The 15,276-nt window shown below is 33.0% G+C and overlaps 1 protein-coding gene across 1 annotated transcript in view; it reads left to right on the top strand.

Moving 5' to 3' along the window:
• The first annotated feature begins 3,439 nt into the window (after nucleotides 1-3,439).
• The window catches only part of LOC140443676 (phenoloxidase 1-like), a 34,463-nt gene continuing 22,626 nt past the window's right edge, over nucleotides 3,440-15,276 (top strand). Inside the window, exons 1-2 of the mRNA XM_072535049.1 lie at nucleotides 3,440-3,615; nucleotides 9,758-9,953. Of these exons, the coding sequence (XP_072391150.1) occupies nucleotides 3,508-3,615; nucleotides 9,758-9,953 (304 nt within the window). The 5' untranslated portion in view covers nucleotides 3,440-3,507. The remainder of the gene's footprint in view (nucleotides 3,616-9,757; nucleotides 9,954-15,276) is intronic.

Here is a 15,276-nt window from a genome sequence, read left to right as displayed (position 1 = left end):
TTGTAGAGAATGTTGTTTTGCCAATGTGAGTCTTAGCTGCTGAGATAATGGAGAACAAGCAACTGCGTTGGTTGTTACCTCTCAGGGCATAAGGTTTCCTTTTTTGAGCTGGGAAGTTGTACGTTCCCTAAAAGAATGTAATCCTGTATCATCAACCTAATGTTTTTATAATTATAATGTTGGTTATTTAAATTATGTAATTTAAGGGTTATCTGACCTCGTCATGTGGCTAGTTCCAAATACTATATTTGTAGACGTTTTTCACTGAGGATAATCTGATAGCATCGCAAATGTTCTGAAAATTTATAAATCCATTATGGAAAATTTTTAAAAATTTTAATAATTAATTTTATACCATTTTACAAAAAGAAGTGTTTACTTCATTGTAACTTTTTTTTTATTCTTTGATTTCTAACAAAAATAGATAAGTTTTTAGAAGATTATCTACTATGGATACGGAAGAAAAATATATGCGCCTACGCTAGTTGGAAATACGTGAAGCATCGGTTATTTCTTTTGGAGTAACAATTTTGCCAATTACCTTGGCATAGCCACAAAACTAAATGTATGACAATAGCAAAAGATCCGCTCAGATGTAAGTTAGTGGTTGAGAACAACCCCATAGAACTGGTGATGCAATTCAGATATCTGGGCATAGATATATCAAGCAGACACGACCCAGTAAAGGACCTAAGGAGTCAGATCAACAAAGCATCCGCATTGTCGGGATATCTGCGGGAGATAGTCTGGTCAAATCCGTATGGGCGCACAGATAGTAAAATTAGAATCTACAAGACTTGCATACCACCGATCATGACATATGGCATAGAAGTGCGCGAAGATACCAATAAAACGAAACAGATGCTAAGGGTTGCCGAGATGGAAACCCTAAGAACAATAGTGGGCAAAACAAAAAGAGACAGGGTGAGAAATACAAACGTTAGAGAGCAGTGCAAAATTCAAGATATTGTAAGATGGGGAAGGCAGCGTAAAAGGATGTGGTACAGTCATGTAAGACGAATGGATGAGAATAGACTCCCAAAAATTGCCCTAGAAAATAACCCGCCCGGTTCAAGACCTCCAGGAAGACCACCTAAAAGATGGAGGGATAGTTGGCAATCTATCTCCCAGGAAATTAACCAGAGGCAGCTTCAGAATTAAACAGATCGAAAGATCTCCAAGAAGTAGAAGAAGAAGAAGAAGAAGAAGAAGAAGACCTTGGCATAATTAAATAGCACTACTTCTGGAAGAGCGTTCATAACAATAGCCAGAGTTCTACTGGGACATGATATTGCTGTTATAGGTTTTTTTCGGTAGGGTTTTAGTTACTGTAGCGAGGCTAAGTTGAGCTGTTTATGTTATAGATACCATAATTTGAAATTTAATATTTTGGATGCCAAAATATTAAATATGTATGACCAGAAACGACTGGCCAAATGACACAAAATAGAATGGAGCAACGAAGCTAAATATCTAGGATTAATAATACATTCAGAGTATACTAAACAAGCTTTCTATAAGGCGAAAGCGCTGAAGAGTCAACTCTCTCCTCTAATAGGCAGGAGAAGCAAATTAAGATTTTAAACAAAAATCAGAATGGCAAACAGTATAATACTACCCATACTGAAGTATGCATCTGCGGCATGGGGCCATACATGTAAAGCCAATAGAAAGAAGATCCAAACATCGCAAAATCAAATAATCAGAGACGCCTTGAGTGTACCCAAATACGTACCTTTAAGATACCTATTTAGAGACTCAAAACAAAAAAGAATCCTGCGTACAATGGATAAAAGGCCTACGAAATCTTTAACAGCCTAAGAAATCATCCACATAGTAAGCTAAAAGTTGATGAAAACGATAGGACGGTACATATACGGCCAAAATATCAAATCACAGGATTCAGAATACGAAGATAGCCACCCGGTGTGTGATGGCCGTATACACCTGGGAATGAACACCCCACCACACGCACACTTGTATGTTAGGTGAGTTAGTAAAAAAAACCATTACCATCTATCATAGCATACCCAATTTTTATTGATGTCAAATGAATAAATAAATCTTATCAGGCAAAACTTAAAGTCATTAGCAAAGTGTAAAAAGTCAGTCAGACCTTTTATACAGTCCCTTAAGCATATCCTCTCAAGGCAGGTCGGAAAAGATCTCAGTGGCGAAAACTGAGCATCGAGGTCATGTGCGACAAGCATGGGCTCGTTCGGGTGCTCAACCGACGAGGAGATCAAAATTTATTTTGCCAAATCGGCGGCTAAGTAACCGAACACACACATATTTCGGAAAAAGAGACATCAACTTAGGTTGATGGCTCTCTGCTCGGAACACATACCTTTTTTAGGGACCTCAGTCCCGTAGTCATGTCAGATTAACATCTATAGAGTCAATAAAGCAAATAGGGAGAAAAACCGATATCTGTGCTACCTCTACAGATGGGTGGCTAACCACAGTCAAGATAAACAAAGGGTGTTCTATTACTCAGGGCAACCAAAGTAATGCTCAGATTATAAGCCTTCTCACGTAAGTCACACGCTGAGGAGGAGTGAAGCAAAAACCTGGGGGTCAGACAGGTACCACTGTAATAGCGAAGTGTGACCGGTTTGATCTTCGGACATGTGGATGCTACTGTACAATGGTATACACATGTTCCTAGGGACAGGGTTGATCGCTGTGTGTGTATGTGTGTGTGACTAGCCTAATATAAGTTCTTGAAAGTAAATCGACTTACCAATAAAAGAAGCCAGTTGTTCACTCGTTGACTTCTTAAATTGGCCTAAACTGTATTTATAACTTTTTAAATCACACTAATTACAGGAGAACTTTTAAATGTGTAATTTAACTTTTACGCGGTAGTTTAAACGCTTAAATATGACTAATTTAGATTAGTAAAATCTTAAGGCAAAACCTTATGCAAATATTTATGTAACGTAGTATGTATTTATTCAAAATCACAAAAATAAGCACATATACAATTTCTAACCATTCTGTATATTTTCCAAGTTGAAAGAATAATAGCGAAAGCCTGTTGCAGAAATAAGAGAGGTAGAAAGATAGAAATAAATAAGTGATGTGTGGGGCATCAACTCATTGCTGCTAAGATGAGAAAGCACATGTTAAGATGGTAAGGGCAAGGTTAACGCCGGATCAACAATTACCAATTACGAATAATCGCTGTTTACTACATTGGTATTTATTTTTTAGAGTCAATAATACGTTTCGGTGATTTTATTTATAGATAATCTTATTTTGTTACGATTTTTCATGGCGTATGATACCGTCGAATATTAAACCCTATCTTTATTTTCATACAGACAATTATTTTTGTTTTTAAAAACAACCAAGATAATTGCTAGCTTCCTGATATTAACCAAAAAACCACATTTTTAACTTTATATAAAGCCCAATTTTATTTACAAAAACTAATTTTTATAATAAATCTGTTATTTTGAACATAGGAATATATTTTTAACTCATTACTTTTACTAAAGCACAATGGCGACTAACCAGAACCTAGTAAAATTATTTGACAGGCCTAAAGAGTTGTGTATTATGCCCAAAGGTAATGACAAAACTATATTTGATGTGCCTGCAGAATATTTGGTAAGTAAACTTATTTAAATTTAAATAAATGTTTTTCTATTAACTGAAGAAAAGAATATATCTAAAAAACCTAAATTGTTCATTGCCCCCTAAGTTTTTTTCACTCTCGTGTCCTTTTTATCCAGTTTCAGCACTTTTCTTTATGCCGTCGGTTGATCTACTGGATGGCCTACCTCTTCAGCTGCACGTTTTGAGTAATTTCTAGTTTCATTCATTCGGATATTTCTATTTTTAAGAGTCTAGTTTTCACGTTCTGGATATTTTAAGGCCAAGCATTTACCTATTTATATGCAAGTGTATTATCAGTGTAAATATTCTCAGTCTTAACGATCTGTTAATGTATTTTTTAATACATTAGTCAAAATATGTAAGCAGCAAGTAAATAGTACTACACTTTAAAAAAGCGTTAAAAGCTATTTCAAATATTACTCGAATATATTTTTAAAAAATCTAACTTTTCTCGCAGTATTTTGTCTTCTTCTTCAAGTGCCCTGTCCGTTGCGAACGTTGGCTATTAACATGGCAATTCTGATCTTATTTGCGGCGCTTCTGAATAGTTCGACCGATGTGAGCCCGAACCACTTCCTCAGATTTTGGAGCCACGAGTGTCTTCTCCTGCCTGGCCCTCGGTTACTGTCTATTTTTCCCTGGACAATCAATTGCAGTAGACGGTACTTATCGTGTCTCAATATGTGGCCTAGATATTCAAGCTTTCTTTGTTTAATTGTATTCACGATTTCTTTCTCCTTTCCGATTCTTTGGATTACCTCTGTGTTGGTGACATGTTCGGTCCAGGATATACGAAGAATGCGTCGGTACACCCACATTTCGAATGCTTCTAGTTTTCTCGTGAGCGTCTCCGTCAGCGTCCAGGCCTCGACACCATACAGTAAGATCGGAAAAATGTAGCATTTAACTAGACGTAGTTTTAGGGGAAGAGACAAATCCCTGCTTATGAGGAGCTTTTTCATATTGCTAAATGCTGCTCTAGCTCGTTCTATTCTCGCCTTAATTTCTGTGGCCTGTTCCCATTTTGCATTTACGTTGGTGCCAAGGTACACATAAGATTCTACTGGTCAATTAGTATGTTACTTATCCGTAACTGTCGAACAGGCTGTTGCTTCCCGCTTATCAGCATCCACTTTGTCTTCTTGAAGTTGAGGCTCAGGCCGTATTCCTCACTAGCTGAATAAACTCTTTCCATTACCTGTTGTAATTCGTCTATGGTGCTGGCAAGGATCACCGTGTCGTCGGCATATCTTATATTGTTCGTTAACTCGCCGTTTATTTTTATGCCCTCATTTACATTTTCCATACATTTATTAAATATTTCTTCGGAATAAATATTGAATAGGAGTGGGGATAATATACAACTCTGACGGACACCTCTTTTGATCTGCACACTTTTAGTGAGTTCGTTGCCAATTTTTGCTCTTGCTGTTTGACCCCAGTATAGGTTTGCCACAATTCGAATGTCCTTGTCGTCAATACCTGTCTTTCGCAGAATATCTATCAATTGTTCATGATTGACATTGTCAAATGCTTTTCTAAAATCCACAAAGCACAAATACACGTCCTTATCAACGTCTCTATACGAAAATTGCTTCTCTAGTTCCAAGTGCTTTCCGAAAGCCAAACTGCGATCTATCAATATTTGACTCACATTTATCATATATTCTTCTATGAATGATCTTAGTGAACGCTTTAGTGACATGATTAATCAAGCTTATAAGCCGGTAGTCATCACAGATCTGGGCATTTGGTTTCTTCGGGATTGTAATAAATGTACTCCGATTTAAGGATTGAAGGTCCTGTTTCTCCTTCTCCATATAGGTGATCATCAGTCCTGTCAGATGCAAATAATTTTTCTATGTATGATTTCCATGTTTCTAAGATCGTTGATGGCTCCGAGATAAGATTTCCATCGCCATCTTTTATGCTGTTGGGTGACTTATTGAATTTCCTCTTGTTTGTCAGTATTTTTTAGGTCCTTTAAATATTTTTTTATTCAATTTGCTATCCTTTCGTCTTGCAATGTGTCCCACCAACTCAGATTTTAATTTTGTTACTTTTTTTGTCATGTATCTTACTTTTGATATGTTTTTTATTCAGTTGCTTTTTATTGTGTCTGGTAAATATATACACAGCATCATGTTTGCTAAGTAGTATTTTCACCTTTCTCAATTATGGTTTGATATTGTCAATACAAAGTTTGGTTAGACCTATATTTTAACAAATATTTTTAAGAAAATTAATTAAAAAGAGAGTTCAATATATTCATTATTAGCCATTTATTAATTATTATTTCTATATAGATGTAAATGTATGCACATTGATTGAGTTTTTAACGGAATATTATTCCAATCAGTTTCAGTTCTTGAGTTGTTGTTTTTCCTCAAGTGCCCAGTATTTAATTGAATTAAACATCTTTTTGAAGACTATGAATATTGGTCTTAACGATTCATTCTAACGATTTTTCTATTAATACTTAAATAAATGGTAATATTTAATTTTTTTTTTTATTTTCGTTTAAGGCGCGCTAATAACATATGAGGTTATCAGCGCAGCTCTTTATTACTTTTTTTTACTTTTCTGGATACATAATAACATAATATAAACTGATTTTAACATACATAAATTTCTATTCTAGACACTCACGTAGCGTTCTCTGTAGGTTACACTTTTTCCTCTCATTTGAAAGTACCGGGTATTCAATGAAAATATGTTGTTTACTTAAACTGTTAAAACCCTTACCGAACATTGGCTAAGCTAAGATATTGTCTTCTTAGTTCCAGAGGCATTTCTCCTACTAAACATAGTAAGCTATCTGTGAGTGTGATATAAAAAGCTCATAAGGCTATTCATACAGCAGCATTTTGGATTGTTTGCAACTATTTAAAAGTAATTGATTGGTAGACCCATACACTAGTGATCATTAATCGAGTTTAGATCTAATGAGGCTTTTATATATGAGGCTGGTAATAGGATATTTTAATCATCATCATCAGTGGTGCTACAGCTCTAGTTGAGCCTTGACCTTCCCCAGTCTATTTCGCCAGTCGTTTCTGTTCATCGCCAACCGTTGCCAATTTGCCGCGCCGATTTTCCTTGCGTCCTCGTCCACACCGTCCCTCCATCTCAGTCGTGGTCTGCCTCTACTCCTATTTCCCACTGGGACCGATAATAGAGTTCGTCTGGGTGGGTAATTTTCATTTGCTCTTGACACATGTCCAGCCCATCTAAGCCTACCTATTTTTATGAAGGATATTACATCTCTACCATTTACTATTTTTTTATACTTCTCGTACAATTCGAAATTATATCGCCTTCTCCAAATACCATTCTCACAGAATGCGCCCATTATTCTTCTTAGTATCTTCCTTTCGAAGACGAGCAGAAGATTTGCGTCTGTTTTGGAGATGGTCCATGTTTCTGACTCATATGTCAGCACTGGTAGGATGAGTGTTCTATATATTATTAGTTTGGTTTAAATTTCTGTTTTTTAACTGCTTGCTTAGTCCAAAATAACATTTGTTTGCTAGCAGTATTCTCCGTTTTACTTCTTCAGATGTGTCATTATCGTTTGTTATGAGAGAACCCAAATATGTAAACTTATTTACTACCTCAAAATTATATTGGTCTATACTGAAGTTTTCTTCGGCGTTTCTAGCTCTATCTCTGTTATTTGGAATAGATGCTAACATTTTGGTTTTTTTCTCGTTTATTTTAAGGCCCATATTTTGTGCGGCTGTCAAGAAGGTGGAAGTCATCTCTTTAAGTCCTCGTGTAGTACGTGCGATCAAATCCAGATCGTCAGCGTAAGCCATAATCTGCGTTGATTTATTAGTATTTAATATTTTAATAATATCCTTAATTTTTAGTAGATAGAACTTTCATTATGTTCAAATATTGTTGACAATATTATTTAAGATGGTAAATATGTTGCTTAAAATTTAAAATTTGTCAAAATTAATTTCAAGAACATTGATACAATCAACATATTCTATTTTTTTATTAAAGATTGTAAGTTCTGGAATACTAACATTACATTTTCTGCTGAAATGGATACATTTACTTTTGTTGGAACAAAATTTCATTTTCGATTTGATTGACCATTTTTCTAATGCAGAAATAGTACTTTGTAAAGTTTGTTTAATTATTTCTATGTTTCTTCTTTTACAATAAATTATGGATCATCTTCGTACAGCCCACTGTTTACTGGTGGAGTATCATTTTCCATAATACTGTTCATATCAATATCCTGAGAGGTACAGAGGGATGATCCTTGCGGGATACAATTTTCCTGTATGCTTGTTATAGAAATGAAATAATCTAGTTTTACTTGGAATCTTCGCTTTTTTAAAAAGTTTGTGATAATTTTTAGAATATTTTCTTGTATATGTAAATTCTGTAAAGTTTTAATTATTTCATGGCGCCAATCTGTATCAAATGCTCTGGTTATATCAAAAAATACCGTTATGCAGCTTTGATTTTGACTAGCGCTTTAGTATTTAGGACTCAAGGTCAACTTGGTTGTCTAGAGTTGATCTATCTTTACAAAATCGACTCTTTTTTAGATAGAACAGATCTTTGTTCTAGTATTCAAATAAGGAGTTGGATGGTTAATTTTTTGAGCACTTTGCTTTTGGTCTGAACGTGGTTTACTAGGTTTAAGGATAGGTAGTGTGTAAATATTATTCCAAGTCTTTGGAAACACACCTTCAGGTCATATATTGTTATATAGTAAACACGCAGTTCCATATTTAGGCAAATTTTTATGGAAATAAATAGGAATATCACCTGGAGCAGGACCAGAGTTTTTAATAGAATATTTAGATTCAGTTAACTCTTCTTCAGATCTACATGTATAAATTTTTTTATTAAATTCTAAATATCGTATTAAAGAGTTTGTGTCGCGTCCCGAAATTTTGTTAATTTGTTTACAAACTAGTGCGCTGGGGTAGAACTGTTTATTGTTAATAAACATTTTTCCACGATTTCTTTTTTGATTCTTTTACAAATTTTCTACTAAAAGCTCTTAACATCTGATATTTCAGGAGATTTTTTTATGTTTTTTGTTTTTTATATCTATCGAAAGCTCTAGTGATTGTTTCACTACTCATACTACTCCTTCGGTACTCCTATACGATTTCTTACTATTTTCTTTTTTCCGATGAAATGATCTGCTATGGAAAGTACTATGGAGAAAAATTTATTTACTAGGTCGTTTATACTGTCATTTGGAGACGGATCTGAAAAATAATTTAATTGATTTTCCACAAATTGTGTATACGCTAACCAATCCTCTATTTCCGTATTCCATCTAGTATGAGGTTAAATTTCTTGTTTGTCTTCGAAATGTATCAACGTGAGAAAATAATCGCTTTCATACAATTGTGTACTAGATTCCTAACTTATGTTTTGTACTAAAGAAGGGTATGCAAGAGATAAGTCAATACATCTAGTGTTTCCAGTAAAAGAATCAAATCTTGTTGGAAAGTCATCGTTAAGCATGGTAATATTAGTGTTATTAATGACAGTTTGTCAAAGTGAATTGTGTCCATTTAGATGTCCCATTATAATCTTAAGCGATGGGATTTGATACATAATATGAGTGTTCTCGTTTAGACTTATACCAGTATTCCGTGGAAAATAAATGTTACTGATGTTAATAAGTTTGAGAGTTTTTATGGTTACTGCTACTGTTTCAAGGTTGGCCTTTAAAGGTATTTGTCTAGATTCCAATGAGTTCCAATGACAATAATGTAGCGTAGAATATTTTAAATAATTTTAAACTGTTTGTCCTTGTTTAAGTGTAGTGTTATGTACAATTTATGTTTCAATTTCATGTTTATTACATTCTGCGCTTGCTGGATAGCCCAAATTTGACGAAATGCCCCTGAAGATACTGTAGAAAGCGAAAGTACTTGGGCAAGATTTGATTATTAAAATTGTGCTCAATATTTGCCTTTAATTTTTCAAAGTTTAATTACATATATTATATTCCATTATTTATTATTCAAATTAATTAACCAGCTATTTTAAATACGTCCAACTTAATCACTATGCAACGGTAATTTAATATATAATTTCCAAGAATTTGTATGTTATTATTTCGTGTCTATATTATATATTATTTTAGCCTGACCAATACAAAAATGTTGGCGTTCAGATTGTTAGTAAATTTGGAGAGGAAGCTGTCGGAGGAAAAATTCAAGTCAAACCCATTTCGATTCCCTATCTGGGAGATGTTTTAGACTTAAAACGAGACGAAAACTTTTCTTTATTTCTTCCTAGACATCGGCGGATCGCCGGAGAGCTTATCAACATCTACATAGGTAAAGCAACTATAAAGTTAAATAAAAGAAAACCTGAATATACATACTTTTAATTGATTGTCTATTTGTCTCTGAATTACTTTTGAGTACTTTGTTTTAATAGCACGCTTTCCTGTTAGAATTCGTGTTTTCATTTATATTCTATCATTTATCCGATTCACCAGAACTGATAAATATTTAAACGTTTACACTTTTTAAAATTGATTGACTGATAAACCTCTAAATTTGGCTTCGGATTTCATTTATTTAATGGTTTTTTCAGTGCAACTGTAGTTGTCAGTTTCATACTCTTTTATTTTAATATTTTTTTTATTCTTATTTTACTAGTCCACTACTACACAGTGTGTCCGTAAAGTATGGAATAAATTTGATATTTCCTAAATGAAAAGCCTCTTAAAAAATCTAAAACACGTCGATTTTTAAATTTATTGTTTTACATTTTACAATAAAATTTCATTATACAAGGTGATACACATTACAGTGATGACGTCATAGGCTCTTTTTTTAAATGTAACACCCTGTATTTTAGGACATTTTTAGATCGATAAAAAGAGCTGATTCTAAAAAAGTATAATACTGGGGGTCTAACGGATATAATTTGAAAGATTAGCGCTTAGAAAATTAATTTTTATTGATTTATAATATTAATAAATTATAAATAAATTATAATAAATAACTTTAGTTAATTAATTCAAGCAATCCAGTAATTAATACATGACTTAATCTTAAATGTTCGAATTGTTGCCCTTATTGTAATTGACAGTAATCCAAACGTTGTACAAATTCTTGTAGAACCTTGTTTATGGTTTCTTGAGAAATATTGTTTATTTCTTTATGAATTCTTGTTTTTAAGTCTCCAATATTTGCAGGTTTCGTTTTATAAACAACATTCTTTAAATGACCCCACATAAAATAATCCAAAGGTTATATGCTGGTCCGTTTAAATTACCTTCGAACTAGTAGGGTCCAATGATTTCATTTCTTACAATGCCAGCCTATACGTTAACCTTTTGCGGGTATTATGTATGATGTTCCCGCATCCAGTTATAGTTTTCTTTTGCCCAGTATCTACAATTCTGACGATTGACCTCGCCATTTAATTTGAATGTAGCCTAATCCGAAAAAATTATATTGTGAACCAAGAGAGGGTTTCGGTGGCTGTTATCCATCTTTATTTCTGTAAAATTGTATTCTTTTATGTGGATCATCCTCGTTTAATTCCAATAATTTAGATGCAAGTGTGCATGTAATGCGGTGCCATTTTTCAAATTTTATTACTTTTTGTACCGTTGTTTTGCAAACATCGAGATCACTACTAACATTACGAACAGAAGTGTGCGCATCTTCTTCAAAAGCATGTAGAACATCTAATGTTGTAACATAATTTACAAAGGGACAACCTGATTTGCGTGCATTTTCAACCGCACCAGTTTCTCGAAATTCCTTTTCAATCTTACTTACTGTTGACTGCGTGATTGGTATTTCTGGATATTTATCATTAAATAAATTACACACTTCCATCTGAGTTCGCGATTTGTCTCCATACCCAATCATAATGAGTATTTTAATTCTTTGCTTTACACTCAAATTAATTTCTACTTAAAATTAATTCTTAGCAATAATACAGAACATTCACGAATTAATACAATTATTGTAATACTTAATTGTTATTAAACGTTACTAAAAATAATTACAGTTTACCAAAAACTAGAAGTAGGCTAGAATTGATAATAAATAATTTATTTTCTAAGCGCATATCTTTCAAATTATATCAATTATACCCGAGTATTATGCTTTGTTGAAACCAGCTCATTTTTATCGATCTAAAAATGTCCTAAAATACAGGGTGTTACATTTAAAAAAAAGAGTCGATGACGTCATCACTGTAATGTGTATCACCTTGTATAATGAAATTTTATTGTAAAATGTAGAACATTAAATATAAAAGTCGACGTGTTTTAGATTTTTTTAAAAAAGGTTTTCGTTAAGGAAATATCGAATTTATTCCATACTTTACGGACACACTGTATATTGTTTATTGTATTGGTCCAGGTTATATTTCTGATAATATTTTCAAATGCATCTATTAATAAATTTCTTTTGTATCTGTAAAAAGTACGTCTCTTTTAGTGACTGGATAGTGATTCAAAATAATGAAAAGAAATATAGCAATAGTTGTACACAAAAGTATAATTATGGGGTTACTAGGGGTAATATTCCCTAGCGCTGATATGCTGATGGTGTAGTGTTATCAGACAATACTGAAATGTATTCAGAAAAAAAACTGAAACAGTGGACACAAATTTGTGAAGAGGATGGCTTTAAACTTAAATAGGATAAAAATATAGTATTTGCAATGTTAATTTAAAGATGGAGATACCATTAAAAATAAAATGATTTTTTATACGCTGATATATTTGTGAAAATTTATAGTTTTAAGTATCTAGAACCGGTATTACAGAGTTATCATTATATCATCATTAACGGTGTTACAACTCTTTACGAGTTTTTGCTATGTTTACTATTGCCTTCCATGTTTGTTGGTCCTGTGCTACTTTTTTCCACTGTCTCACTCCCATTTTCTTCAGGTTCTCTCTGACTGCATCTTTCCATATATTTCTAGGCCCTCCTACAGATCATATTCTATCCGGTATTTCCCAAAATACATTGTTTATTAGGCGATTCTCATTACTGCGTGTCACATTACAGAGTAATAGGGGAAAATATAGATGCAAAAAGTAGTGTTAAAGCTGGATGGATAAAGTGAAAGGAAGTAAGTGGTTTGTTTGTGACAGCAAGATTTCTATGAAACTGAAACAACAATTGTAAATCTGCGATAAGATCAGCTATCATTTTTTTTCCTCTTCTTCTTTTTATATAAACATGATATTGCCTGTTTTTTACTATGCCTCTATTAAGTTGTCGTTCCATCGTTTTCGTGGTCTTCCTACTGATCTTCTTTTTATTGTGGAACTAAAGATCGTTTTATTCTTACGAAGTCCCTGATGTTCTCAACCTTGCATCTACGTCGAATATCTGTACCTTTAGCTCTGTAACATATGTCTTACCATGTCTTACCATCAATTTTTTCTAATAGTTTTCATCTCTGTTGTTTCTGACATTATTTTCGTCCTCTCTATACCAGATTGTGATTCTGCCGTTATTGATCTGATGACTGTTTTGTAAATTCGGCCTTTTATTTATTTCCTAATATTTTCATTTCTTCTTATTTTTTCATTCAGGCAAACTGCAGTTCTGTTTGCTCTACTCACTTGTCTTCCACTTCTCTTTTGAGTTTTTCGTAAATAGATAGTGTGATGCCTAGATATTTAAACTCCATCACTAGTGCCATTTTCTGACCTTTCAGCTCTAATACACATCTTAGTAAATTTGCTGCTATAACCATACATTTTGTTATTTTTGGATCATTTTCACTTTGAGAGAGTAGCATTGTGTCGTCTGCATAACAGTTTATTTCAATTTGTTTTTCTCTTGTCTGGTATCTTCTTTAAATTCTTACTTTTTTTATTATTTTATCCATGATGACGTTGAACGATAAAGAACTGAGAAAATTTCTTAGTCCTATCCCATTGCCACCTTCAATTGGGTTAGTTAGTTCTTCTTCTACTGTAACTTTTATTTTGTTGTTTTGGTAGATATTTTCGATCGTTTTGATTATTCCTTAAGGTATGTCTCTTGCGTACAATAAGTGGATAACTTCCTTTAGTTTTACCTAGTCAAATACCTTTTTAAGGTTCACGAAACATAGATATGCCGGATTGTTGTATTCTAATGATTTCTCTTGAACTTGTCTTATTATAAATATATAATCGGTGCATGATTTTTTCGACCTAAAACCGTGTTGTTCTTCTGCTCGTGTTCTAATTTTACTCAGTTTATTTGTTATCACTTTTTTTGTTAACCCTTTCAGGACCGTACTGATTTTACGCGGCTGTGCTCGCTGGGCTGCAGCCGACGTGCTTTTTATTATATTTTATTATTTTAAGTATATGTATGGAAATAAATAATTTTTAATAAGCAAATCAATAATTTATTTATCAAAATGCATTTTATTAACAAAAAAAATTGCAAAACAATTTAGTACCGTATGGTATCATTCAATGCATCCAATAACACATAGTGCTACGTTACATGGTTTACAATTATAGCCTGTTTCTCTTCTTTTATTCTATTCTTTCTTTTATTTTTCCATTTTTAAACCAGTAAAGTTTTATTTAAAAAATAGTCTACCTAACCTTTTTCAATATTTTCAAATCTCGGCATAAACGTTCTATTTGATCTCATTGTTCCACATCAGAAAACTTTTTAAAATAAAGCTCCATCAAAGTTGTTACTATGTTGTCGAAAATTCCTAGATTTTCTTTATTTTTGTTGTAGCACCTGTATTTAGAAATATATTAAGTATATAGCCCATTTCGCAATCCACAATAATAAATATTTGTATCCTAAATCGATGCCTCTCTGAAGGAATATACTGACGAAATGATATTCTTCCTTTGAAAAGCATAAGACTTTCGTCAATCACGAGGTTTTAAAAAGGATACATAGATGTTTTAAATACTTATCTGTAATGATCTACAATGAACATTATCTTAAACAGCTTATCTTCTTTGACAACTTTTGAGTTGTCCAAAAAATGCAGAAATGCGCAGCGCTTAGCAGATGAGGGTATAAGTTTTAAATGAAATAATTGTGATTTAAATTGACAATGCGTCAAAACGATAGAAATAAATGGACTCTTAAAATAGCCAAACGTCTCTGGATAATTGTTTTAATGCCATATTTGGAATTACTTATTTAAGTACATATCAGTACATAAATATATTTTTGCATAATAAGATTTTCTTTAAAATATTTTGTTTTCAAAACTTTCACAAAATTTGTTATATATTATCTCTACAGCTGTTTCGGCAGAGTGCCTTTCTTAAGTGATCTATTTTTGGATGTGTCTACATTTATAGTATTTAACGAAATAAGTTGAGGAGGGGAGAACTGTTTGTCTCAAGTTGGTCATTCAGAATTATGTATGTGTGTTTTTAATTTGTTAATTTCCATATATTCTAATAAAGATAGCTTCTTCTTCGCGCGACTAGGATCACTCCTGTTTGTCTGCCTCTTATTCTGTTTCAGTCGTTGTTGACTGTACATTATCTTTCCACCTTTTTGGCGGCCTTCCAACGGGTCTTATGGCTTGTTGTTTTTACAGATGTTCGCTAATATATCTAGTCCCATTCGGTTTACATGTTCGTTCCAGTTTTTTTTTCTTGTTTTTATCCACCTGTTAATATTTTGAATTTTGCAT

This window comes from Diabrotica undecimpunctata, chromosome 6, assembly GCF_040954645.1.
Source record: "Diabrotica undecimpunctata isolate CICGRU chromosome 6, icDiaUnde3, whole genome shotgun sequence".
Taxonomy (NCBI): domain Eukaryota; kingdom Metazoa; phylum Arthropoda; class Insecta; order Coleoptera; family Chrysomelidae; genus Diabrotica; species Diabrotica undecimpunctata.
This window is presented reverse-complemented; position numbering and strand designations above follow the sequence as displayed.